This window comes from Pristiophorus japonicus, chromosome 2 (genome assembly GCF_044704955.1).
Source record: "Pristiophorus japonicus isolate sPriJap1 chromosome 2, sPriJap1.hap1, whole genome shotgun sequence".
Taxonomy (NCBI): domain Eukaryota; kingdom Metazoa; phylum Chordata; class Chondrichthyes; family Pristiophoridae; genus Pristiophorus; species Pristiophorus japonicus.
Window position 1 is genome coordinate 240,581,925 of NC_091978.1, and position 25,955 is coordinate 240,607,879.

The following is a 25,955-nucleotide window of genomic DNA, read 5'->3' on the forward strand; positions in this document are numbered from 1 at the left end:
AATCAAATTAGAACAAGGGAACGGTGTCTACCCCTTTCTATCTGTGTGCATGTCTGTCTCCTGCTCTCAAAAAACATTTAAGTATAAACTTTACCTGGATAAATTTTTGATCTACAGCTTTTATTGAAATGATGTTCAAAAACAGTAGTGTAGAAGCTGAAGAAAATACCCCATCATTACAGTTGACTGGTACTGATGAACCCTGAGAAATTAGGTAGACAGCACAATCAAAATCCAGCAAAAAGCTTCACTGCTGTAGTGGCAACAATATCCAGTTGGATCAGACTTTTGGGAGAAGTTGAGGCCTTTAAGTAAAAACTTATGATCATAAAGTAATGCAACGGAGCACTGTAGACAATGAGTGAGTGTGATCTTAGCTCCTTTATTCAGACTCCAGATGCTGGGATCCCTTGGGACTCCAACAGGTAAGCCCTCTGGTGGCGATATTATACAGGTTGCCTGGGGTTGCATACATAACAATTATCTTATTGTAAAATGTACTTGAAAATTTTTTAGCCTTTTTTTGGGCATTAAAAATGTTAGTTACTTTGGGGGGGGGGTGGGTGGGGTTGGTGTGGGAGAAATGATTAAAAATTTTCAGATGAAAATTTATTGAAGTACCATGAAAATTTATGAGTGAGTTATGATCTAGAATTTGCTGTCTGACAGGGTGATGGAAGCTGATCCAAAAGTACTTTCAAGGGGGAATTTGATACATACTTGAAAAGGACTACGGGGAAAGAGCTGTGAGCGGGGGAGGGGGGCGGCGAAGGGAGGGAACGACAAGAAGTGGAAAGGTGGTAATTTTGGTTGGGGGACTATCGAACAGCTCATTAATATAGAAGCACATGCTCTGCCTCATTTGTAATGCATGCCAATTTCTATTGCGAATGTATTTTTAAAAAGTTGCTGTTTGGGCTTATATTAGTGCTCGCCGACGTAACAGTTTTGGCATGTCAGTGTGATCCACCATATGTGAAGCAATGACGGACATACGGTACTTGATAAATGCATGTCTTTCTCTCAGCTGTGGAAGGCATATCAAGTCAGCAAATGCAAAACTGCTTCAATGTCTGCATGAAGTAAGCAGGTAGATGTGCTTCTTCCATTTCACAACGGATGCTGTTCATTTTCCTATCTGCTTCCAGCAGCATGCCACTCTGCCATTTAAGGAAGGATATACTTGCATTGGAGGCTGTTCAGAGAAGGTTCACTAGGTTGATTCCGGAGATGAGGGGGTTGACTTATGAAGATAGGTTGGGCCTATACACATTGGAGTTCAGAAGAATGAGGGCCGATCTTATCGAAACATATAAGATAATGAGGGGGCTGGAAGGTGGATGCAGAGGGGATATTTCCACTCTAAGGGGAAACTAAAACTAGGGGACATAGGGCTCAATTTTTCCCAAAGCATTTTTTTGGCGTACTTGAAGAGTTACGCACGGTTTTCTTTTTGGGGGGGGGTGCTTAAGATCGCCAAAATAAAAGATTCTTTGTTTCCCCATTGGATTTCTTCATTTTGTCATGGCCTAACCCGACCTTTAGTTATGAGGTGGAGCCTTGACCTGCTTCAAAAAAATCGGGCTGCCATGGTAACCAGGGACACAATGCGAGCTGAAGCATACAGCCAGCTCCCAACACGTTAAAAGAAATGAAAAACACATAGCAGCAACTTATCTCCAAACTCTCTCCCCCTCTCTCTCTGGACCGAGAATGGGACTGGACAGCCTTCGGGCGGGGTTGGAGGTAAGTTGCTGCTATGTGGTTTTTCAATTCTTTGTGTGTCCATAGCTGGCCAAACTTCCCTAATTGACGTAGGTGGCTGGTTACGCCCCCTTTTGCTGAAAAAAAAACTGACCTAAAAAAATCGTAACTAACTGACTTAGGGCTTATTTTCTGGCGCATTGCCAGAGTTATGCAGGCATTTTTAGGTCCAGAAATGCGCCACAAATAATTGTATTAACTTTCCCTGATCTTTAAACTGCAATCCGGAACCGCGCAGTGTCTCCAGTCGCCTCGGAGGTGGAGCCTGCTGCCTGCGCCGAAAAACGCAGCCGGGCTTTCTGCGCATGCGCGGGAAAAAAAAATTGCGTTTTTGACATCGCTGCAATGGACGCGCATGCGCAGTACAGCTCCAAGTTTAGCTTTGCTTTAAAAGTCTATGGAATCAGTCTGCTGGAACTGTGGAGTTGTATCTATTGTTAGACCGAATGCTGATTCATCTCGGCACGCTGCAGAGGCTGTCTGTAAGTCTGTGTCCCGATTTTATGTTTACTAATTTATACTTTTGTAAAGTATATTTAAATTGTCTGGGGGAGGAGTTAATTTAATGCAGCTTTTAAAATTGATGGAGATCGGGTCCGCTGCTTATTTACTACCGTTGAATCGACTGCTGTCTGCTGCTGCTTGTTGGAGCCTGTCTGTATATGGCCGAAATCGCTGATTATTTTTCATAATTTTAATTTTTGTATAGCTCCACCATGTTGTGGATCAAAGGTTTGGTCGTGTGGGAGGACCCCTTAATTATTCTAACTTTTAGGACAATCAGATCGGATTTATTTCTTGTTTTATTGGGCTAAATTTGTATGCTACTGGAGAAGGTGCCTAGATCGGAGATCTTACTGTCTCCGGGAGAGCAGGGAAACCTCCGATAACTGGGCAAAGTATATTTAATTCGACCGAAGGAGTTTAACTGTTAGTTCTCTTACTTAATTCCAAGCTTGCCGGTCCGCTCTGCTCCCTGCCCCTAGCCCAGGCCGAATGGCCTCTGATTTACTTACCTGCGCCGATTTCTTTAACTCTCCGCGAGGGTTTTCTGGAGAGGTTACATACACTGGCCTAAGCAGAAATGGAGTAACTATCAGCTGGCCAAAATTCCCTAAATGGCCAGAATTGGGGTAGGTGGCTGGTTACCTTTTGGATGAAAAAAAAACTTACCTAAAAAAGAAATCGTAAATGAGTTACGCTGGTACAAATTGATTGAGGAAACTGTGGATTTTTAAGTTAGGTCAGAAAAAGCAGCCTGCTCCCAAAAAAAGGCGCAAATCACTGGAGAAAATTGAGCCCATAGTCTCAGAATAAGGGGCTGCCCATTTAAAACTGAAATGAGGAGGAATTTCTTCTCCGGGTTGTAAATCTATGGAATTCTTTTCCCCAGAGAGCTGTGGTGGCTGGTCATTGAATATATTAAAGGTGGAGATAGACAGATTTTTGAGTGATTAAGGGGAGCGAGTAGGGAAGTGGAGCTGAGTGCATGATCAGATCAGCCATAATCTTATTAAATGGCGGAGCAGGCTCAAGGGGCCAGGTGGCCTACTCCTCCTATTTCTTATATTCTTGTGTAATTGCCTATGCCATAACTCTTTTTAAATTTGATTATCCAACCTGAAGAGCACTCGCATGGAGTTTCAATCTCCAATTCTGCGTGGAATGTCTTGGCTTGTTGCACCACCATTGGGCCAGACAAAGGAAACTTTTCACTTCTCCTCTGTCGCCACCACTCCATCATTACTCGATCCAACTCATCACTTTTAGGCTTATGCATAGTTTATCTCTTACTCATTTCTTTCTGAACATCATTTTCTGCATAAAATTTCATGATCTGTTCTTTCTGGTTTTTTTTATATCATAAATGGTAGAGATTCCAACACCATACTCCTCTGACAATCTTCTCACTGAACTACTATTTAATCTTTGGAGTAACTCCACTTTCTTGGCAATAGACAAATTATGCTTCCTTTTTGCACTACCTGTTTTACCCATTGGGGTATCTGTTGGCCTTTTTGACATGGTTGTAATGGCAAACAACACAAAATAACAATATCCTGTTACCTGTACAGACCTTTAAATCGGGAAAAACACCACAGCGATTGAGTCAGGTTGGGTGGAGCCTGATCGATGGGAGTACGTGGGTCAGGTGGGGTTGGCTCGGGTCACACGTAGGTTAGGTCGGGTCAGCCTATAATGTACCTATGTTTGTTTAATACCACTAATTCATTTAGCAAAATGCAAATTTTCCAACTTCATGTAGTTTGATCAAAATCTGGAAACCTATAAATGCCAGAGTTCACGACCAGACATCTTGAGTCTACTTGTTGGCTCTGGTCTCGCGTGGGTTCGGTCGGATGGGCTCGGGTCGCAAGTGGGTCGGGGTCATGGGGCATTCCGAAAGGCTCAGACCGATCGCAGGTCTGTATTTGCGCCATTTATTTTTTTTAAAGTCTGATTTTTGTAACATATTTGCACATTTTAGATGACGACGACTCCTGCGATCTGTGCAATGTCCGGTTTTTGGAACATTATGGTTTTTAGGACTCCACATTTCTGCATATGTTGATCATAGAAATATTTCCATTTATAGAATGCCACCCACAACGCATAACAATGTCTGTACAAAATGGTGATGAGGATGATTAAGGGGAGAAGGAACCAAATACACAGTTGAAGAAATAGGTTTTTAATAATCTTTTGAATAAGAGGCAACATGGTTTAAGGAGAGACTTCCCAAAGAACACCAACCTTGGAGAGGGTGCAGAGGAAATTTACCAGAATATCTAAGATGAGGACTTCAGTTTTGTGGAGAGACGAGAAAAGCTGAGATTGTTCTCAGAGCAACGAAGGTTAAGGGCAGATTTAATAGAGATGTTCAAAATTATTAGTATAAATAAGGAGGAACTTTCCACTGACGGGCAGGTACTAACTTTCAAAAGGAAATTGGATATATATTTGAATAGTAGTGACTGAAAGATAAGCTGTAACAGTGGAGTGGAGAGTGTGATGTACTTGTTTAATAGCATGCCGGAGACTGGGATTGTTCCCATGGTCTTGAGCGAAGCCCATGTAACACAAATAATAAGAGCTGTAAGTCTGAACTGGGAAACTATAGGTCTGTTAATTTGACTTCAGTTATAGGCAAGTTGCTTTAATGGATCATCAGAGTGGCACTGTACAACCACCTTGAAATAGAAGGGTTATTCGGGTACCTTCGCATGTCTTCTGGAAAAGAAGGTCCTGTCTCGCTAACTTGGTTGAGCTTTTTGTGGAAATTACATAGTCGGTACATGATAGAAGGCCAGCCACACGCAAGGCTAGAATGAGTATTATAGAAAGCAGATTTTGTTTGGATAACAAATTGGTTGCATTCATTTAGACAGAAGTTACTAATGGTAGGGGCCCTGCTTGGGGGCTGATCATTAGTGGAATACTGCAGGTATCTGTGTTTGGGCCATTGCTCTTCACCATCTTTATCCTTCATTTAACTGAGGAGCAGGGGAACTATCCTGCAAGTTTGTGGATGACACGAAGATAGAGTACAGGTTGAACCTCCCTTATCCGGAACTCCCTTATCCGGAACCATCCCTCGTCCGGAACCATTCCTGGCCACTGGGTGGCGCATGTGCAGAACTCTGACATGAACAAATTGAAGTCCTTCCTCGCTGCCTACTCACACAATTGCTGGCCTGACCCCGCGATTTCCTTCCCCCCGCCCCCCTCCCACCCCCCCCCCCTCCCAATGATCTCTCTGCCGCACTCCCAGCCCCAAGCCAGCCAGCCCCGATATCCCCTTGCTCAGGACCTATACCATCCAATTTAACGTGACCACCCCTCGTACGAAAAACTCCTTTATCCGGATTTTTAGCCAGGTCCTGAGGGTTCCAGATAAGGGAGGTTCAACCTTTATTCGATGAAAAATAAATAGCAGGTAGATCTAGATGCGATGGGGCAAATAAGCCCGTGTTTGGCAAATGTCTTTTAATGTGGACAAATGAACTTTTGTAAGGGAATCTCCAAGCATGTATACGCCATGTACGGTTGCATGCTTGGGGCTGCTGATCTGAAGTTGGACGTGGGGGGGGTTTATTGTGCATGATTTATTGAAGGCCCATGACCAATGCCATTGGGTTATTGTGGAAGTTAATAGGGTGTTCGGATGTATTGCAACAATTAAATATATAATGCAAAACAGTATCTTTGTATAAAGTTTTGGTCAGGCCACATCTTGTCAGCGCTGTCCAATTTTCGTTCTGTCATGTTGTGGTTAGCATATGGTTAGCATATTGGTCTAGTTTCAGGTTTTTTTCATAATAAGCATTATTCATCACTTTGAGGCCCTGGAAAAGGTTCAGTGAAGAGCCACTGAATTGATACCCAGTTTTACAGCCCTTGGTTACCAGAACAGCTTTAGATAATGGGGCTTTTTAGTTTGGAAAAGTGTAGACTTGAGCAGATATGATTTGATGTCTTTAAAATTATGCAAGAATTAGACTCCGTTCAAGTGGATAGGCTATTTGAGGTGGATCGGCTAGGGAGGCTAGAGGGTTACAAGTGACAAAAGTGTAGAACTAGGTTAGATGCTAGGAGGCACTTTTTTTTTTTTGCATAGCTTCTACAATCTCTAGAATAAGCGGGCAGCTTGCGCAGTGTGTGCGGATTTACTAAGCATTCAAAAGGAAGCTAGATGAGTTCTTGAGTGGCAAAAATATTTTCATATAGAAAGGAAGTGGGTCATTGAGGGTTGTGGTCACTTGGAGCTTGCTTGATCGCTTTTAGGAAATTCTTCTCTGACCCCCCCTCCCCCCCCCCCCCCCCCCAAATTTTTTTTCTAAATTGGCCTAAAAGTTTAAGTTTCAATTTGTAGCCTCTCTCAGGAGATTGCGTGGCTGCACAGGGGGAGAACACAAAAACAACAACTTGTATTTATGTAGCACCTTTAAAGTAGTAAAACATTCTAAGGTGCTTCACAGGAGTGTTAGAAGACAAAAATAATTGACACCGAGCCACAGGAGAAATAAGCTTGGTCAAAGAGAGATGTTTTAAGGAGCGCCTTAAAGGAGGAGAGCGAAGTAGAGATGGAGAGGTTTCGGGAGGGCATTCCATAGCTTGGGGCCAAGGCAACTGACGACATGGCCACCAATGGTTGAGCAATTAAATCAGGGACGCTCGAGGGGAGAATTAGAGGATCACAGATATCTTGGGGGGGGGGGGGGGGGGGAGGGGCCGTGGAGTGACTTGGAAACTAGGATGAGAATTTTGAAATTGAGCTGTTGCTTAACCAGGAGACAATGTAGGTCAGCGAGCAAAGGGTGATGGTTGAACATGACTTGGTGCGAGTTAGGACACGGGCAGCCGAGTTTTGGATGACCTCCAGTTTACTTGGGTAGAATGTGCGAGGCCAGCTAGGAGTGTGTTAGAATCGTCAAGTCTAGAGATAACTGAGGCATAGATGAGGGTTTCTGCAGCAGGTGAGCTGAGGCAGGGGCAGAGATGGGCAATGTTAGGGAGGTGGAAATCGGCAGTCTTGGTGATGGCGCGGATATATGGTTGGAAGCTGATTTCAAGGTTGACAGCAAGGTTGCGAACAGTGTGATTCAGCCTCAGACATGTGCTAGGGAGAGGGATGACATCGGTGGCTAGGGAACTGAGTTTGTGGGGGGCACCGAAAACAATGACAAAGTAAATTTCTGCTCATTCGGACCTGGATGTCGGACAAGCAATCTGACAATTTAGAGATCGTGGAGGGGTCGAGAGAAGCGGTGGTGAGGTAGACCTGGGTGTCGTCAGCGTACATATGGAAGCTATGTTTTTGGATGATGTCACCGAGGGGCAGCACGTAGATGAGAAATAGGAGGGGCCAAGGATAGATCCTTGGGCACCAGGGTTAACCATGCAGGAGCGGAAAGAAAAGCCATTGCAGGTGATTCTCTGGCTACAATTGGATACATAAGAATGGAACCAGGCGAGGGCTGTCCCACCCAGCTGGACGATGGTGGAGAGGCGTTGGAGGAGGATGGAGTTGTCAACCATGTCAAAGGCTGCAGACGGGTCGAGAAGGGCGCGGAGCGAAAGTTTACCTTTGTCACAGTCACAAAGAATGTCATTTGTGATTTTACTGTGGCAGGGGTGGGAACTTGATTGGAGGGATACAAATATGGTGTTCCAGGATAGATGGCACTGATTTGGGAGGCGACAACACACTTAAGGCCTTTGGAGAGGAAAGGGAGGTTGGAGATGGGGGCAGTCGTTTCCAAGGACGAAGGGGTCAGCGGCAGATTTGAATGAGAGGGGGACAGTACCTGAAGGGAGAGAGAGGGAGAGAATCTTTAACAATGCCAGCTAACATGGGAGCCAGAAAAGGAAGTTGGCTGGTCACCAGTATACTCTGAATAGATTCAAGGGAGCTGGAAGTGGATCTCGTGGATAAGATGAGCGAGAAGAGGTCATGAGGAGAGATCTGAGAGAAACTGGAGAAAGTTGCAATTTCAGGGCTAGGGCAGGGGGGGAACCTTCGAGGAAGTTTGACCCAGCGGGCTCGGGGAAGGAAGGGAAGTATCAGGCAACTCATCGGCTGGTCTCGGTCGTAGAGTCAAAAATATCCATGAGCTCCTTGCACTTGTTGCGCGAAGAAACAGGAGAGTATTGTTTAAGAAGGCAGTTAGCAGTAGAGAATAGACGCTTGGGGTATTTTTGCATTCCAGAATGATCTTGGAATAGTGAGCAGTTTTGGCAGACGAGAGCAGGACCCAATAATGCTTTAAGGGAGGATAGGAGGGTAGTGAACTCAGGAGAGAGAGCATGACTAATTAAAATGGAGGTTGAAATCATCAAGGATGGGAAGTCGCTCGGTGCAGAAGGAAAGCAGTGAAGATATGGAATAAAAATGTTTCTGGTACTTGGGTGGGTGGAAGCGAATGAGAATTTTAAATGAGGTGAGCGAGGTGGAACTAGGTGAGATGCTCAAAGGAGGAGAAAGTGCCAGAGGAGTAGTGGAACAGACCAAGGTGTGCTTTGGTAATGAGAGCACACCACCAACATGCCGGTCTGGATGGGGCAAATGGTGGGTGTTGCCAGGTGGGTAGGTTTCATTTAGCGGTAAGGTGTCAGCACCCCTCAGCCAGGTTTCTGTCCATGCCATAATGTCGATGCAATCATCCATGATGAGCTCATGGATGGAAAGGGTCTTGTTCACAAGTGAACAGACATTCTGGAATGAGATGCAGAGAGGAGGTTGGTGATGGCCAGTGTCCACAGCGTTAACACTGGGAGGGGTGAGTTGGACGGGGAGGAGATTGGTAAGATTAGTGGGGTGCGAAGGTCGGCGAGAGTAGGTTGGGACTATTGGGGTTGCTGCTTGTGAGGAGGCTGTGATGAGTACCACAGTGGGCCCTTCGGAGAATGCCAAGAAAGGCACAGAGGGAAGCTGTAGGCTTATCTAAGAGGGAGTCAAGCCTGGGATGGCGGCAGGAAATAAGAAGGTCGAAGGGTTGGGGTAGGGATTTATTTGAGGGCAATGTACCCGAGAGAGGAGAAATAAAAGGAGGCATGACGACAGGAGAGCACGATCAGGTAGGGATAGGGAGAAAACTTGCATTGGAGGCTGGTCAGAGAAGGTTCACTAGATTGATTTCCGGAGATGAGCAGGTTGACTTATGAGGATTGGTTGAGTAGGTTGAGTGTGGAAATATCCGAAAGGATTAAGAAGTTAGTTCAGACCTGGGGTCTAAAAAACTAATAAACTCTCTTGCCCAAAACACAAGCATGCATTAACCTCAGGATGAATGAGGTAAGGAATGAGGTAAAGTTGTAAAACTGCAGGGAAAGCTACAGGATAATAAAACCAAATTCAAAGGAGTTGCCCTGGGTAAGAGATAATGTGCAAATACTGAATGCCAATTAATAAAGTTCCGGCAATTGCTAATGACCGAACAAAAGGTCAGGTGTAAGAATAACAGACTGAAGGCCAACGGACAGGAGGGAGTTACCGTAACAGGACCAGCTGTGGTAAGAAAAGACTTAATTGATCAAGATAAGGTTCACACACTGAGGAAGACACCGACTTGGTAATAACTCTTGGAAGCAAGAGACAGATTGCGATAACAGCAGAATATCTCTGTACTACTTGTAAAAACAAGCAGGCAATTAATAGCAACTCACTTAACTGAGAGAAAAAAGGGTATAAAGATAGACAAGTTCGGACAGTCCGGAGCGAGAACCTAGGACCAACACTCGACAGAAGCAGGGAACAAGGGAGAGATCCTTGAAGGAACAGTGTCAGGACTGGATTGATCACCCGGGGACGTATTGGGTAACAGAGTATTTTGAGCGGAAAGGAACACCTTTTGGAACGCCTTTTCTGCAGAGTTAAATAGAGTGTAAGTAGTGAGTCTTGTACTACTTCTGTATTAAACGAATATTAACGGTACTGTCATTGTCCAGTGTGTAATTTGATATTTAACTCTGGAACCATCACAGGCAGCTACTAGTCACACGACTAGCGAAATTGCCGTTTGTGCGAAGAATGAGAGGTGATCTTATTGAAACTTATAAGCTAATGAGGGGGCTCGACAAGGTGAATGCAGAGAGGATATTTCCACTCATAGAGAAACTAAAACTAGCGGGCATAGTCTCAGAATAAGGGGCCGCCCATTTAAAACTGAAATGAGGAGAAATTTCTTCTCGGGGTTGTAAATCTATGGAATTCTCTGCCCCAGAGAGCTGTGAAGGCTGGGTCATTGAATATATTTAAGGCGGAGATACAGATTTTTGAGTGATAAGGGAATAAAGGGTTATGGGGAGTGGGCAGGGAAGTGGAGCTGAGTCCATGATCAGATCAACCATGATCTTATTGAATGGCGGAGCAGGCTAGAGGGGTCAAATGGCCAACTACTCCTATTTCTTATGTTCTTATGTAAAAGAATAAGGCGGAGAAAAAAGTGGAAATAGAAGTTATCGGCTCGAGTCTGGAGCGGCAGCCAAAGTATGCACAAGGAAAACTCAAGTTGACATAGGCCTGGTTATGTAGCAATTATTGGGATATATATTTCTTGGTAGAAACAGGGAATAGGTTAGAGACAATAGTAGGGAATCCAGAGTCAATGTCAGAGGTCCTGAGAATGAAAAAAGTAGGATGGAGTCAACATGGAGCATTAACACCTGTCTCTGAACTTGGAGAAGTTCAGAGACAGGTGTAGCGGGCGTGTGAAATCTAGAAGCTATTGAAGGGTAAAGAATTGGAGGTTGGATGGAGGTTATTGCTGTGGGAATGGGAATCAGTTGCGATGCAGAAAGATGATGGCGAAATTGACGTAAAGTTGGAGGTCACCGGAGATCAGAAGTGGCGGAGAAATGTAAAACCACTCGCCAGCAATCAACAAAGCTGAAAAACCAGTAGAACGAGTCACCCAGTTCAGCAGAGAAACAGCAGTGGGGGGAAGATGGCCAAATGCTTTTAGCAGCAGAATCAGAGATCCAGCAGATGTAGTTTTGATGTCCAGAGAAGTCCAGGAATTTGGAAAACAAATTTGAGAAGAGAATTCAGCTTGGTGAGAGAAGCAGAGAGCAGGGGTGGGAGGATGTTGTAATGTAGGAAGTGTGGCAGTCAATTTGCACACAGCAAGCTCCCACAAACAGCAATGTGATTACAATAAGATAATCTGTTTAGTGATGTTGATTGAGGGATAAATGCTGGCCAGGACCCCGGGGATAGCTCCCCTGCACTTCTTCGAAATTATGCCAAGGGATCTTTTACGTCCACCTGAGCGCAGACGAAGCCTCAGTTTAACATTTAATCCAAATGACAGCACCTTTGACTGCAGCACTCCCTCAGTACTGCACTGGAGTGTCAGCCTAGATATTTTTTTTTGCTCCTGTCTCTGGATTGGTCTTCTGACTCCAACGAGGGTGCTACCAACTCTGGAAGAGAATGGAGGTGATGTGAAAGTTACACCATGCCTGACGGGACAAGCTTGATCGATGAGCTGGTGTTTTTCTGCCGATTTTCATTTGTCCATGAGATTGTCAGCCTGACATCGGTACTGGGTAAAATGATGGAATCAATTATTAAGGATGTCATAGCAGTGCACTTGGAAAGAGGTGACATGATAGGTCCAAGTCAGCATGGATTTGTGAAAGGGAAATCATGCTTGACAAATCTTCTGGAATTTTTTGAGGATGTTTCCAATAGAGTGGACAAGGGAGAACCAGTTGATGTGGTGTATTTGGACTTTCAGAAGGCTTTCGACAAGGTCCCACACAAGAGATTAATGTGCAAAGTTAAAACAGATGGGATTGGGAGCAGTGTGCTGACATGGATTGAGAACTTGTTGGCAGACAGGAAGCAAAGAGTAGGAGTAAATGGGTACTTTTCAGAATGGCAGGCAGTGACTAGTGGGGTACCGCAAGGTTCTGTGCTGGGGCCCCAGCTGTTTACATTGTACGTTAATGATTTAGACGAGGGGATTAAATGTAGTATCTCCAAATTTGCGGATGACACTAAGTTGGGTGGCAGTGTGAGCTGCAAGGAGGATGCTCTGAGGCTGAAGAGTGATTGGATAGGTTAGGTGAGTGGGCAAATGCATGGCAGATGAAGTATAATGTGGATAAATGTGAGGTTATCCACTTTGGTGGTTAAAAACAGAGAGACAGACTATTATCTGAATGGTGACAGATTAGGAAAAGGGGAGGTGCAACGAGACCTGGGTGTCATGGTACATCAGTCATTGAAGGTTGGCATGCAGGTACAGCAAGCGGTTAAGAAAGCAAATGGCATGTTGGCCTTCATAGCGAGGGGATTTGAGTATAGGGGCAGGGAGGTGTTACTACAGTTGTACAGGGCCTTGGTGAGGCCACACCTGGAGTATTGTGTACAGTTTTGGTCTCAACTTGAGGAAGGACATTCTTGCTATTGAGGGAGTGCAGCGAAGGTTTACCGGACTGATTCCCGGGATGGCGGGACTGACATATCATGAAAGACTGGATCAACTGGGCTTGTATTCACTGGAGTTCAGAAGAATGAGAGGGGATCTCATAGAATTGTTTAAAATTCTGACGGGTTTAGACAGGTTAGATGCAGGAAGAATGTTCCCAATGTTGGGGAAGTCCAGAACCAGGGGTCACAGTCTAAGGATAAGGGGTAAGCCATTTTAGGACCGAGATGAGGAGAAATTTCTTCACCCAGAGAGTGGTGAACCTGTGGAATTCTCTACCACAGAAAGTTGTTGAGGCCAATTCACTAAATATATTCAAAAAGGAGTTAGATGAAGTCCTTACTACTAGGGGGATCAAGGGGTATGGCGAGAAAGCAGGAATGGGGTACTGAAGTTGCATGTTCAGCCATGAACTCATTGAATGGCGGTGCAGGCTCAAAGGGCCGAATGGCCTGCTCCTGCACCTATTTTCTATGTCTGTGTTTCTATTACACTGGAGAAAACCATGGAGAGATTTGGAAATGAGGACGAGGACTACTGGGGGATAGCTGGCCAGTGGAGCTTGACTAGGATAGAGATGTTGGGAGTGTGAGACTTGGTGTGGAAGAGGACTTGGGCTACAGATTTTTGGATTAACTGGAGTTTTTGAAAGTGAAACTTGTGAGGAGGTGTTCAAGAAATCAATTGCAGACTGAATTGCACACTGACCAAGTTTTTGGCACAGAGGGCCTTCAGCAAATGTAACTATTATCTCTGCTTCAGCGCATTGTAACATATTTGTGGCAAAGTGCATAATATTTTAGTGTGTAGTATATTTTCTGGTCATTTCCTGCCAAAATCCTTTAACACCTATATGCTTTAATATTCTATCTTTTTTTTAATCTCTTATGCTTGCATTGTACAGCCTCTACCATGTTCAAGTGTCTGCTATCTTCTCCCTGTCCTGTGGGATAATAAAATGTTTATACAGGGTACTGTATTGAGGCAAGCTGCTCAACTGGTTTGTTGCATTGTCACTTGTTGCCAACCATCTGATCTACATGTGAACAAGAATTTTCATTTTTAAATTGGAAAAGCGCAAAGTGCAATCTGTTGTGTTATAGTGGAAACTGACGAGAGATTTTCTTTTTCTAGACTTAATAGGAATGCCAAAGGAAAAATATGATCCAAAAGATATACGGAGAATATATGCAATCATGTCATTAGAAGAGGCAACCAATGGGAAGAAATCACAGTGGGCAGAATTAGAAATCTCGGGTGAGTAGATGTGGCTCTCAAATGCTGCTTTGTTTTCACCATGCAATCTGAGAGTTTTTGACTCACGGACCACGTGTCAGCAGCTGTTTGAAGGGTTAAATTCCATTTGTGTGGTGAAATTTGATGTGAAAGTTCAATTTTTGAAGTTACATTTTGGACCTAATTTTCCTGCCCTAATTTCAGAATGACTTGGCTTTCTATTGCTTTGTTGTGTCTCAGTCAATTCTCTCTGCAAGCTTGTTTGCAGATTGCTACAGTTAATTGGTTTTGAAGTACTAGATGCATTTATACAACAGGCTGTTTTTTGAGCCACTATCCTGTGTTTACCAGTACACAGTGCAGTTTGTTGGTCTTCCAGTAAACCCACTGAACTGCGGGGCCACTACCAGCCAGCATGCTTCTGCTTCAGAGCAGCATTTACTGGCCCCAGGAAGACTGCCAGAAGTTTGGGGAAGTAAAAATCGGATCTTCTGTGCTGCTGGTCTTGAAGATAAAAATGTTGCAGTTTTTTAATGTTGCTGCCAGCTATACGAGACCTGCACTATGAAAGATGGCAGTATAAGGATAATTTAAAAGTAGCTATTGCAATAAGATGAGCAGGCGTTAAACTTGAAAATGCTTTTCAGGCTGATCCATCATAAAAGCAGATTCAATAATAACTTTCAAAAGGAAATTGAATCAATACTTGAAGGGGAAACATGTTCAGGGCTATGGGGAAAGAGCAGGGAGTGGGACTAATTTCAAAGAGCTGTCTGTTTCTATGAAGACTGGCCACTTAGGAAAGGTACCAAAAGTTTGTCGGAGTTCTCAGAACTGCACCACAGCAGGTTTTGGTGCCTTCAGGGTAGGAAGAGAGAAAAGGAAAAAGTTAGAGGAAAAAAAAATATAAATGCTTTTTTTTAAGCATCCCTTGAATCAAATCTCGTTCTTGTGTTCAGGGCACATCGTGCGTCTATCATCAAGGTAATGAGCAATATGGTGACTTTAAAAAAAAAAAAGTATGATGTGAGGAGCTCTTGTGCTTGAAGTCCCAGGCTACCATTTTCCATCAAGCAGAGTGTAAGTTGGATCTAGAGACTAGTCTGTGTCCTAAAAAGGTTCCTTAACTGCAATCTCAGAAGATCTTCACCTGTACAGGTGCAGTGCCTAAAATACGGAACTGTCGGGACCGAGGCCGGTCTGGATTCTGGACTTTTGATTTGCTTTCTGACGTCAGGAATCCGGAAACACCCGAACCCAGATACGGGTATTTCCAGATTTTGGAACGTCAAAGGGGGTGGCGGGGGGGAATTCCTGCCGAGGATCTGTTCGGGCTGTCTGGCCCCGCCAAGGAGGATGCCGTTAGGTGGTAACCGCCGGGCAGGTTGCTGTCAGGTGGGGCCCCGCAGAGGAAGTGTTCGGGTGAAGAGGCCCCGAGGTAAGAGCAGCAGCGGCGGTGAGCCGGGCGAGGCGAGGCCCAAGGTTGGGCAGCGACAGGGCCCTGAGATTGGCAGGGTCGTCTGGTCCGGATTCCGGCACATTTTACGGATTCCGGATGACCCTGCCACCGATCAGTCCGGATTCTGGAACTCCGGATTCTCGACATTGCACTTGTACCACACTTTCTCACACCAGCCAGCCTTGTGATCAGTTAATGGCATTTTTGTGTTGTGAGCTTGCAAGTAATGGTATGGAGACTAAAATTATTTTTAGCCCTTTGGCTATTTTCCATTTAAAGATAGTGCCTCTTTAAAATCTGTTGTGCACTTTTGCCCGATCGCTCAGTAGATTGAATGTAGTTTATACATTGTACATAGATTATACATCTCAACTGTCCCAGATTCCATCCCTGATCTGTGTGGAGCAGGCTGATTTCAGTTGTGGCAGTGGTGCAAATGCTACAGGTTGCACCTGCAGCCTTGGGCTGGGAAGGAAAAAAAATCAACTGGCTTTCCAGTTCTGACTCGTGCCTGTGTGTCAGATAGGCATGGATTGGAACAGCTGTGATGTTCCCTCCACTCTCCCCCTTCCCAGTCATTCCAAGATTCCAACCAACAATCACTACTAACCCACAATAATATATGCTTTTGCTGAATGAAGGTTAAAGCAGTGCCACCTGAACATTTATTCTGGATTTCTAAAGGTGCCATGACCATATACCAGAAATCTAGCTGATTGCAAATGTTTACATTAACTTTGGAGTCTCGAAAGGATTAAGTAAAGTAAAGATGCACATAATCCCAGAATTCTGATGGGTCACCAGCAACAAATACTTTATGATGTACAGTCAGTATATGCATGAATATTTTAAAATTCTAGTCTAGGTAAGATCACCGTAAGTTTTGGTATTTCTAAATTCTTTCTTTTCCTCATGCAGGTAAAGTGAGAAGTTTGAGTACTTCGCTGTGGTCTTTGACACACTTGACTGCACTACATCTGAATGACAACAACCTTGCACGCATTCCACCTGATATTGCCAAGCTGCATAATCTCGTTTATTTGGATCTATCATCTAATAAACTGCGCAGTTTACCAGCTGAGCTTGGAAACATGGTGTCACTCAGGTAAGTAACAAAGGCCAATTTCTCTACTAGCACATTGGCAACGGCAAGTCAGAAGTTCTCGTGGGCTAGTTTTTATCAGTAGAAATGGATAAGCACAGTTCTAAAGTGTATATACCTTGTCGAGATCATTATTTTTTCTGTAAAACTATTCAACATTTCAGTCTGTAAAATATGCAATTCAGATTTGTGTGTGTATAATATATAAATGTCTAAATTATGGCTGAAGTTTTACAACCACACATAAGATGATCTCCATAAGATTGTAACTGTTTGTGATCATTTGCATGGCCTATGATGAGAGTTTTTTGTGGCTTCACCGTTTGAAGGTTGTCCTTTTTAGGGTGATTTAAACCATGATCTTGGATCTATGAATAAATAATTCAAATAATCAGGCTGGGGAGGAGTACATTTCCATGTCCCAAATGTTCCTGTGGCTGAATGCACATTTACTAGTCTTTGACTAGTTGGATCTGTCTGGTTTCTGAATACATATCAGCTTAGTAATGAGGCATTTGGATCTGCGATTCTCTTTTTAGCTTTTTCCTTTTGTTGTAGTTGCTCATCAGAAGACTTAAAAATGAAACTATACCAATTCAGAAGTCCCAGGAAATGAATGGATACATAAAGCATGGTGAGACAGTGGTGCAAAGTGCACTGAAACCTAAAGCTTAAATCCCAAAGAAAAGAAGTCTCTTTCTCCTGTGCATCGACGGAATTGGAGGTGTGTACTAGAATTCTGGAAGAATGCAGTATCAAACCAACATTCATGGCAAATGCAGCGACGCCACGAAATACACCAAGTACTGACTCAAATGTTGCAGTGAAAAATAAATGCCAAGAAACCTAAAACCTACTCGAAGATCTACCCAATAACATCCCACAGCTTGAGGTCTAAAAGTTTCTGACTCCTTGGATATCTGAAAGGAAATCAGTCTGACCTCAAACCATGAAGTGGGAAAACAGAATTACATTACATTTACTTAACCCGCACCAGTAACTGCTTTTTTAAGAAAGTAGACTGAAGTAATTCCCTCAATGACTAGTGGGGACGGCAGGCACCACTGCATGAGAGGAAAGTTAACTATTGTAAGGCAAAGTGTTTGGGGCTAGGGAGGGAAGAAAGAAATGGAAAATTTATTGTGTGGCTCTGAAAACTGCTGTTAGTACGAGTATAAATTTTGTAGAACTTAGCATCTGTTTACATACTAAAAGTCACGTCGACGTAAGCATCCTTCATTTCCCAGACACACTATTTTACCTGAAAGAAGGTGAAATATCTCCTCTTGGTGTTGAATTGAAAGTCCACCTTTTACTATGGCTACAGTGTATGAGTAGCAATACAAACAGTGCCTCTGATAGCAAAGAAAGTGGTCTTTTTTTGGCTGCAGGTGGCCCAAGTGGCTTGGTCCACACTAAGACTAGTAATGCAGTCTCAATAGCTGGCTTGTGTATGAGCCTTCCCCAACTATCAGGCAAAGGCAGGCGGCCAGAAAATCATCACAGAATGTAGCTTTCACATTTTCTTGTATTCTGAAATCCATTCCAAACGCAAGACAGATGAATTCTACAGCACTCGGTAGCACTGTAGAACCGGCTCTTGAAGCAATGCTATGATATAAATGTAGAGATCAGCACTACAATTTGAGTGATGTGTGTGTGTGTGTGTGTGTGTGTATATATATATTATATATATATATATATATATAGTGAGATCCAGACTAAATCTTAGAAATAAATTTTCACAAACTACAAAGCTATAAAAACATTTGCCATGCAACAAAAGAATGCCAATAGAGAGAAACTCTGATCGAAAGCCTCCAATACAAAATTTCTCAAGACCCTAAACTAAGAGGAGCAGTCTTGCAGATCATTTACTAATCAACATCAGGGACAAAGTGCATTAAGCCACAAGACTCCACCTACATTATCAGAAATCTGACTACTTGAACATTTTTGAAGCTGGAGAATGAGAACCTCTGTCTGAATGGGGGTAAGATCAGACAGAATTGCTCCACATGCTTGAGCCTCCTCAAATCCCCGAGTGGCATCGGGCCAGAGCGTGACTTTCAGCGCCTGGATGGCTTTGACCACAGGCCGGACATAGTGCCAGGACATTCGGCCAGCCAATGTCTCTGGCGACATCCAACTCACTCAATTGCCATCTAGTACATCCCTGACTCTGGCCTTCCTCCCTGCCAGCTTTGAACACTGGGTTTCAGCAGCGTGGCTCTGATAACTTAACTGCTACCACGGATGGGGGGAGTGCTCCTGAAGTCTAGCATGTTCCAAACTCTAATTATTTCCCAATAGAAGTCAGGCTGCTCCTGCAAAGACTCGTGTATTTCATGTTCATAGTTCAGGCTGTGCATCTGGCAGAAAAAAAACATTGTCAGAGCTCAGCATTTGGGAGGAACTTCCAAGTACATAGATATCTGCAGAGTCTTAGCAACATATTCAGGGTGAGGGATCAAAGCCATGACCATAATCTAGCAGCCATCAGTTGGTTTATAACCAGCACTCGGCCCCTGTAGGGTCACACTGAGTAGTCCTATCCAGCGCCCAAGACAAGTAGTGACGTTTGCCTCCAGCTCTGTCCAGTTTCCTCAGCGGGGCGCGAGTAAATTCCCAAATGCAGCAGATGAGTGGTGCTTAGGGGGAAAGCCCAGAGCTCCTCTTATAGCCACTGACTAACCTACCAAGGCACATTTGTCCCAGTAGATCTTTGCGGAGGGCATAGCATAGTACACTTGCTCGCACTTGTACACCCTCTACTAGTCAACCAGATCTGTGATCATAAGCACGTCATCCGAGTAAGTGGAAAGGACAATCACCAGCTTGCGCATAGCCAGTCTCGACAGCCTCTTTGACCAGAGGCTCCACGTAATTAGGAGGTGACTGATAATTAGCTAGGTTAGATTTGTCCTGTTTTGTTGTGGATAGGATATACATGGATAATTGTGTATATATTGTTGGGTCGATGCTTGTGTCATAGGTGCACAGAAACAGCTTGGTTTGAGGGGTGGCTAGTTCTGGTGCGTAGATCTTAAGCACTGCAGCCAATATGTCAGGGCATGTAGCCTTAACTGTGTCTAGTGCATTCAGCCACTTGTCATGTGGAGTGAAACAAATTGGATGGACACTGGCATCTATGAAGGTGGAGACCTCAGGAGGAGGCCATGTAGGATATTTCACTCCACATTCTTGGCTGGACAATTGCAGACACTTTAATCTTGACTCATGCACGTGCTGAGCTTCACCATGGTCAGGAATGAGGGATGTCCATGGAGTCGTCTCCTCCAATTAGTTGCCTGATTGTCCACTACCTCTCTTGATTGAAAGTGATATCGCTGCAGAATATACACTGATCTTTGGTTTTGGGTTTGCTTCACTTATGGCATGCTGCTTTTGGCATTTAGCACGTAGGTAGCCCTGTATTGTATTCATATTAGCTATCTGGAGAAGTTTAACTTTAAGTAGGTGACGCATGTTTCCTATTGCTTTATTAATCCCTTTTTAAAATTAAAACTTTTTAATGATCGATCTGATTATGTAATATCATCACATGGTTCCATTCTTGCCTATCTAACTGTAGCCAGAGAGTCACCTGCAATGGCTTTTCTTCCTGCCCCCACATCGTTACCTCCAGTGTCCCCCAAGGATCTATCCTTGGCCACCTCTTACTTCTCATCTACATGTTGCCCCTTGACATCATCCGAAAACACAGCGTCAGTTTCCACGTGTACATTGATGACGCCCAGCTCTACCGCACTACAACTTCTCTCGACCCCTCCACATTCTCTAAATTGTCAGACTGCTAGTCCGACATCCAGTTCTGGATGAGCAGAAATTTTCTCCAATTGAATATTGGGAAGACCGCAGCTATTGTTTTCAGTCCCCGCCACAAACTCCGTTCCCTAGCCACTGCCTCCATCCCTCTCCCCAACTTGTGTCTGAGTCTGACCCAGGCTGTTTGCAACCTTGGTGTCACATCTGACCCTGAAATGAGCTTTCGACCACATATCCACAGCAAGACCGCCTATTTCCACCTCCGTAACATCGCCCGTTTTCACCCTTGTCTCAGCTCATCTGCTGCTGAAACGCTCATCCATGCCAATGTTACCTCTAGACTTGACTATTCCAACGCACTCCTGGCTGACCTTGTACATTCTACCCTACATAAACTTGAGGTGATCCAAAACTCGGCTGCCCGTGTCCTAACTCACGACAAGTCCCACTGTGCTCACTGGCCTACATTGGCTTCCGGTTAAGCAACGCTTCTATTTCAAAATTGTAATCCTTAATTTCAGATCCCTCCATGGCCTCGTCCCTCCCCAACTCTGTAATCTCCTCCAGCCCCACAACCCCCTGAGATGTCTGCGCTCCTCTAATTCTGCCTTTTTGAGCATCCCTGATTATAATCACTCAACCATTGGTTGGCCGTGCCTTCTATTGCCTGGGCCCCAAGTTCTGGAACTCTCTGCCTAAACCTTTCCCTCTCTCTTTTCTCCTTCAAAGCATTCCTTCAAACATACCTCTTTGACCAAGCTTTTGGTCATCCGTGCTAATTTCTACTTGTGGCTTGGTGTCAAATTGTTTTATCCTAATACTCCCATGAAGCACCTTGGGATGTTTCATTACGTTAAAGGTGCTATATTGTTTGCAAACAGGTTGCTCCAACATAGTCCGTTGTGACACTTTTTTAAAAAAAAAACTCAGATATGACACGATTTCTCTGTAGAGGTATTTAAAGCAAAATGATTGCTCCTGGAATATGAATTTAAATTGTAGCCAACATGAACAGATGAAGATATAGAGTCATGACGATCTGTGATTAAAATTCATGTACTTAAAGTTGTCAAGGCTTGAGATGCTGGTGGAATGTCTCTGTCCCATGACTCTGGAAACCGTTGGCTTATTGTTTTGCTTGACATGCTACTTTTATAATTAAAAAAAAAATTCCTCTACATGAGAGATTTTTGTGGTTTTTAAAAAAAAAAGTAACTATCCAGCTGAAGAAAATTCTGCATTTAAGTATTTTTTCTTCTTCTGCAGGGAATTGCTTTTAAATAACAATCTGTTACGGGTCTTGCCTTACGAACTAGGACGACTGTTCCAGCTACAGACCCTGGGTTTAAAAGGTCAGGGCTGATGATCCTTATGCACATATTAAATATCCTGTCTTGCACTTCTGATAACTTTTTTAGAAGTTTACAGATGATTTTGTTGGACCCCCCTCTTTCCTCCCGCATTTTCCTTCCCCATCCCCTCTCCAGTGCCAGGGTATATTTTATGACCATTTTGTACATTTGGATTGTAGCTTTTATGTGTTCTTTTATCCTGTGATGTGATTTCAATTTTAAAAAGGAGGGGTGGATGTGATTGAATAAGGGGAGGTAGTCATTTTTTTAGGGCTTTTGTGCAACGTGGTTTGATTTGAAGTGATAGAAATGCTGCCATTAAGATTCAAGTGATTTCTAAACGTTTTGTAGCTTCGTAATTGTGGATTTGCTGTGTGATAACTGCCAAAACCACATGTTTGAAGTTGACAGTTGCCAAAAGGACACAAGCAGCAGTATTTTCCTTGTTGTCTTGTCATTTTGTAATTGATTAAATTAGACCACAGATGAAACTTTTTTTCCCAGTTCTTGTTTGAATTTAAATTCTTGATGGAAGGCAAGTATTTCAAAGACTCTTTCTCAAACTTGGCTCATCTAATGGAGTGCTTTTCAAATGTTTGTGGAGAAATCCCCTGCAAATATTGACACATACTCTTGAGGACCCACAGCCCTAACTTCTGAAAGGCACGGTTAAAGGAAACCACTCCTGTCAATGCACAACAGTTATAAAGTTAGAGTACCGCAACAGAAATTGGGTGCTTGTAGTTCAACAAATATACAGAAATACAAAAATAAATTCTTGACACACTGTTTTAGGTGCATACGTCTAGCTCTTGGTGGATGGAAAATTATGCCCGCATGGCCTTTTTGGGTCCATGGACTCAATGAAAAGCAGTATCCTAAATATAATTTTAAAAAAAATGCATTGCATAGATTTGATTGAAGATATAGATCTGAATACAAGAATGGGAAAAATACTTCCAATCAGGAAGTGAGAGGTGTCATCCTTCTTTGCAAAAAAGTATTTTTTTTGTCATTTACTTAACTTTAGGTAACTATGGCATCCATGGTATGGACCAATTCCACTGCCAAGGTGACAGATTAATGATTTTTGTCCAGCTTTTGCCAATACCGCTCAACAATTCTGTACTCGTTGTGTGAAAGTGACTGATCTATTACTCTTTGATTTTTGTTCCTGTCCCTGTGGGGAAAATTCTTGGCCTTCTCTCAGCCCCTCACCTTGGTGGCTGAACTGAGATTAGCGAATTGTCTTTTGGGAAATTGTAATGAAATCAAATTGTACCACTATGACACAATACTATAATGTTCTTTGATTTTTGTGGCAGTGAATATTATCAAAATATATATAATTTAATGGGGTTTTTTTGGTGACAGGCAATCCTTTATCACAGGATATTTTGAATCTCTATCAAGAGCCAGATGGAACAAGAAAGCTACTGAACTACATGCTTGACAATTTAGCAGGTATTTTCATGAGTTCTTTCTATTGATGACGATAGAAACAGTTTAATGCTTAGTACAGTTATTTTTAAAACCGTGGTTAACGCACGTAATTTTTTTGAAAGCATTTTATGCAGAAGTCTAATATTATTAAGCTGAAACACAAATCTTAGTGAGGAAGGGAAAATTGTGTTGCACAGTTACAGTGGGTTCAATTTTGGCCAGGAGTTGCTCCGTTTTTTGGGAGTAACTTGGTTTTTCTGGTGTAACTTAAAAATTCCCATTTTCCACAATCAATTTGCACCAGTGTAAGTGAGTTATTTGCAATTTTTTTAGTTTAGTTTTTTTTTTCTCAAGGGGGCGTTACCAGCCACCTATGCCAGTTCTGCCCATTTAGGCAACTTTGGCCAGCTAATAGTTACTCCAAATCTACTTAGGCCAGCGTATGTGGCCACTTCAGAAAACCCTTGCGGAAAGTTAAAGAAATCGCTGCAGGTAGGTACATCGGAGGCCATTCGGCCTGGGATGGGGCGGGAAGGGAAGCGGAGAGGACCTGCACCTAAAGCACCAAGCCTTACAAACCACCAAACCTTGCAAACAAAAAGTTCTAAGCATTCAGTAACAAATAAAAAATTGAAGTCAGTCCTACCTTCATCTTAAAACTCGGCCCGGGAAGGCAGTGGGCCGGCTGGTCCGGGATGCCACTCGGCCAGGGCTAGGTGCGGGCAGGAGAACTGATAGTGCTCCTACCTGGATGATTTCTATCCGTTCTCCTGCCCGCCCGCATCTAGCCCTGGCCGAGTGGCATCCTGGTGCGATTTCTAAGATTAAAGTGATAAAGCTTCAAATTGATGCATTTACCAAAGTAGGGTTAAGGCTTTTCAATGTGGGTATCTAAAGAAACATGCTACTTAAACTGACTGCATCACCTGTTAATGCACACACAGCTCCCCAATAAGCAATGTATTTTCCAATTTAAGTCCATAAATAGGCATTTTCCAACCAAATGGAACTAAGCAGTCCGTGCAATTGCCACTCCATACCCCTACTCACAACATTTGGCTGGCATCTGGTCCCACACAGCGGCTGCAGCAAGCACACGGTGAGGCTGGGGGCGAGGAGCTACTGCGCATGTGCAGACACTCCACTGCGCAGGTGCAACTGGCACTGTTTTCGGCGCAGGACGCTGGTTCCACCTCCGACTTGACTGGCCACACTGCGCGACCACAGGGAGGAGGCCGGACAGCGGCCAAAGTGGGAAGGAAATTTTTCGGTGCACTTCTGAACGGAGAAAATCGGCGCATCTCTGGTAAGTGCGCTGAAAAACGGGCTGGGCCAAAATTGAGCCCAGAATATTGAATTTAAATGTTTTTTGTACATGTGCAATCATTTATTTCTGTTTTTGCAACTTAACAGTGCCACAGATTGTGTCTCGCATTCCTTCTCCTGTCCCATTGGTGACCTTCCATTTTCTGACTTCTCACTATGGCAAAATACCATATGGCGTATGAGTGTCTCTTCATGGAGTAGGAAGAGCAGGCCAGTTTTGAGCAAGCTTTTTCACAGCTTCCGGTGATTGGTTGAGAAATGGAAATGTGCTACTACAAGTTGCCCATTCTCCAAGTTGCAGCTGATGTGTAGCCAGAGGGACCAGGGAATGAATAGATAAAACAGGAATCTTGCATTTGAAAGTTTTTTTTTCTCATCTAAGTTCATCCAGAGCAGCTTCCTCAGAGGCCATGGATCACATTAAAGGAAAGAGACCAAGTGTTGCCAACAGGTAAATACATAGCATACTGACTTCAGTAAACTTGGATGTATATTTAAGGTGAATCTGTAGCTGTTGAATTTTCCTAATTCCTTGTGCAAGTAATGTTAAGTAGTTCTCTTTTATAAATGATTGTTTTGTGCATACTATATTTTCTGATCTATATATTATGAAGTTGATGACTATAGATGGAGACTTAAGTAGTGAATCAATGACATTTTATTGTCAGTAATTAACAGATGTTTATGAATTAAAAATTAAGTGTGGTGCAATCATAAATATTTATCCTGCATTGGGAACAGAGGTTCAGTTGGGACAATGTGCAAACCTTTTTTTAATTCCTAAGGGAAATATTTAGGTGAGTTATAAGTGTAATAAAGGATGATGGGTAGCAGTTTGATAATCAATGAGGAACATGCCAAATACACAAATTAGATTTGTGGACTGAAGAATAAAGAGTAGTACTTACTGGATTTGCCCATTGGATAATGATTTCACTGAAATGTTTTTGCTGTTCTAGTGTATCTTTTTGTATGGATGTGCCATCTGATGTGTTAATGATGGCATTTATGAACTGCACCCAGCTTGATGGACCATATTCTCAAATTCATATATTCATCTACAAAACAAACATTGTTGTCATGCTCCACACAATCTCCTCTCCTTGACCATGTTGTGCTCATTACAGCTCTCCTTGCTTTATTCCTCATAAAGACCCCACTTTGATCATCAACTAACTTCTCCAGGGCTAGGTCTTGGATTGATTTAATGCATTACCATTTAAAAATTTTTTTCCTATCCTCTCTACGTCATTTAGTTCAAATGTTACCCTTCTCCTGATAACTACTTTTGGAGTTGCTGTCAATAACATTCTTTTGTATCTAATTGACCTCTGCTGGTCATTCAACAATATCTGCTACCCAAAGGGCCATCTTTTAATAGGTTGGCCAAGTACTCTCACTTTTCGTGACAACATAATGCACTGACTTAAAAGATCTTTTCCCGGGAGTGTTAATGAAGTACTAAAACAGTGTAAAAATATAAGGAAAAACTTGATGGAAGGCAAATCTTCCTTTACAGAATTATAGAACGATACAGCACAGAAGGA

General features: G+C 43.3%; 1 protein-coding gene across 6 annotated transcripts in view; it reads left to right on the plus strand.

Annotated features, from left to right (window-relative positions):
- Positions 1-25,955, plus strand: part of cnot6l (CCR4-NOT transcription complex, subunit 6-like) — a 122,692-nt gene that overhangs the window by 37,032 nt on the left and 59,705 nt on the right. For 5 of the 6 annotated variants that reach the window (XR_011589900.1, XR_011589901.1, XM_070871096.1 and 2 more), the window contains 5 exons: positions 13,836-13,958; positions 16,315-16,501; positions 21,554-21,639; positions 23,014-23,103; positions 24,791-24,859. Coding sequence is in view for 4 of the 6 variants with exons in the window: in XM_070871095.1 (XP_070727196.1) it covers positions 13,836-13,958; positions 16,315-16,501; positions 21,554-21,639; positions 23,014-23,103; positions 24,791-24,859 (555 nt within the window). In the remaining 2 variants the exon portion in view is untranslated. Of the gene's footprint in view, positions 1-13,835; positions 13,959-16,314; positions 16,502-21,553; positions 21,640-23,013; positions 23,104-24,790; positions 24,860-25,955 lie in introns of those variants that run through there. The other variant, XM_070871098.1, reaches the window with a different exon arrangement.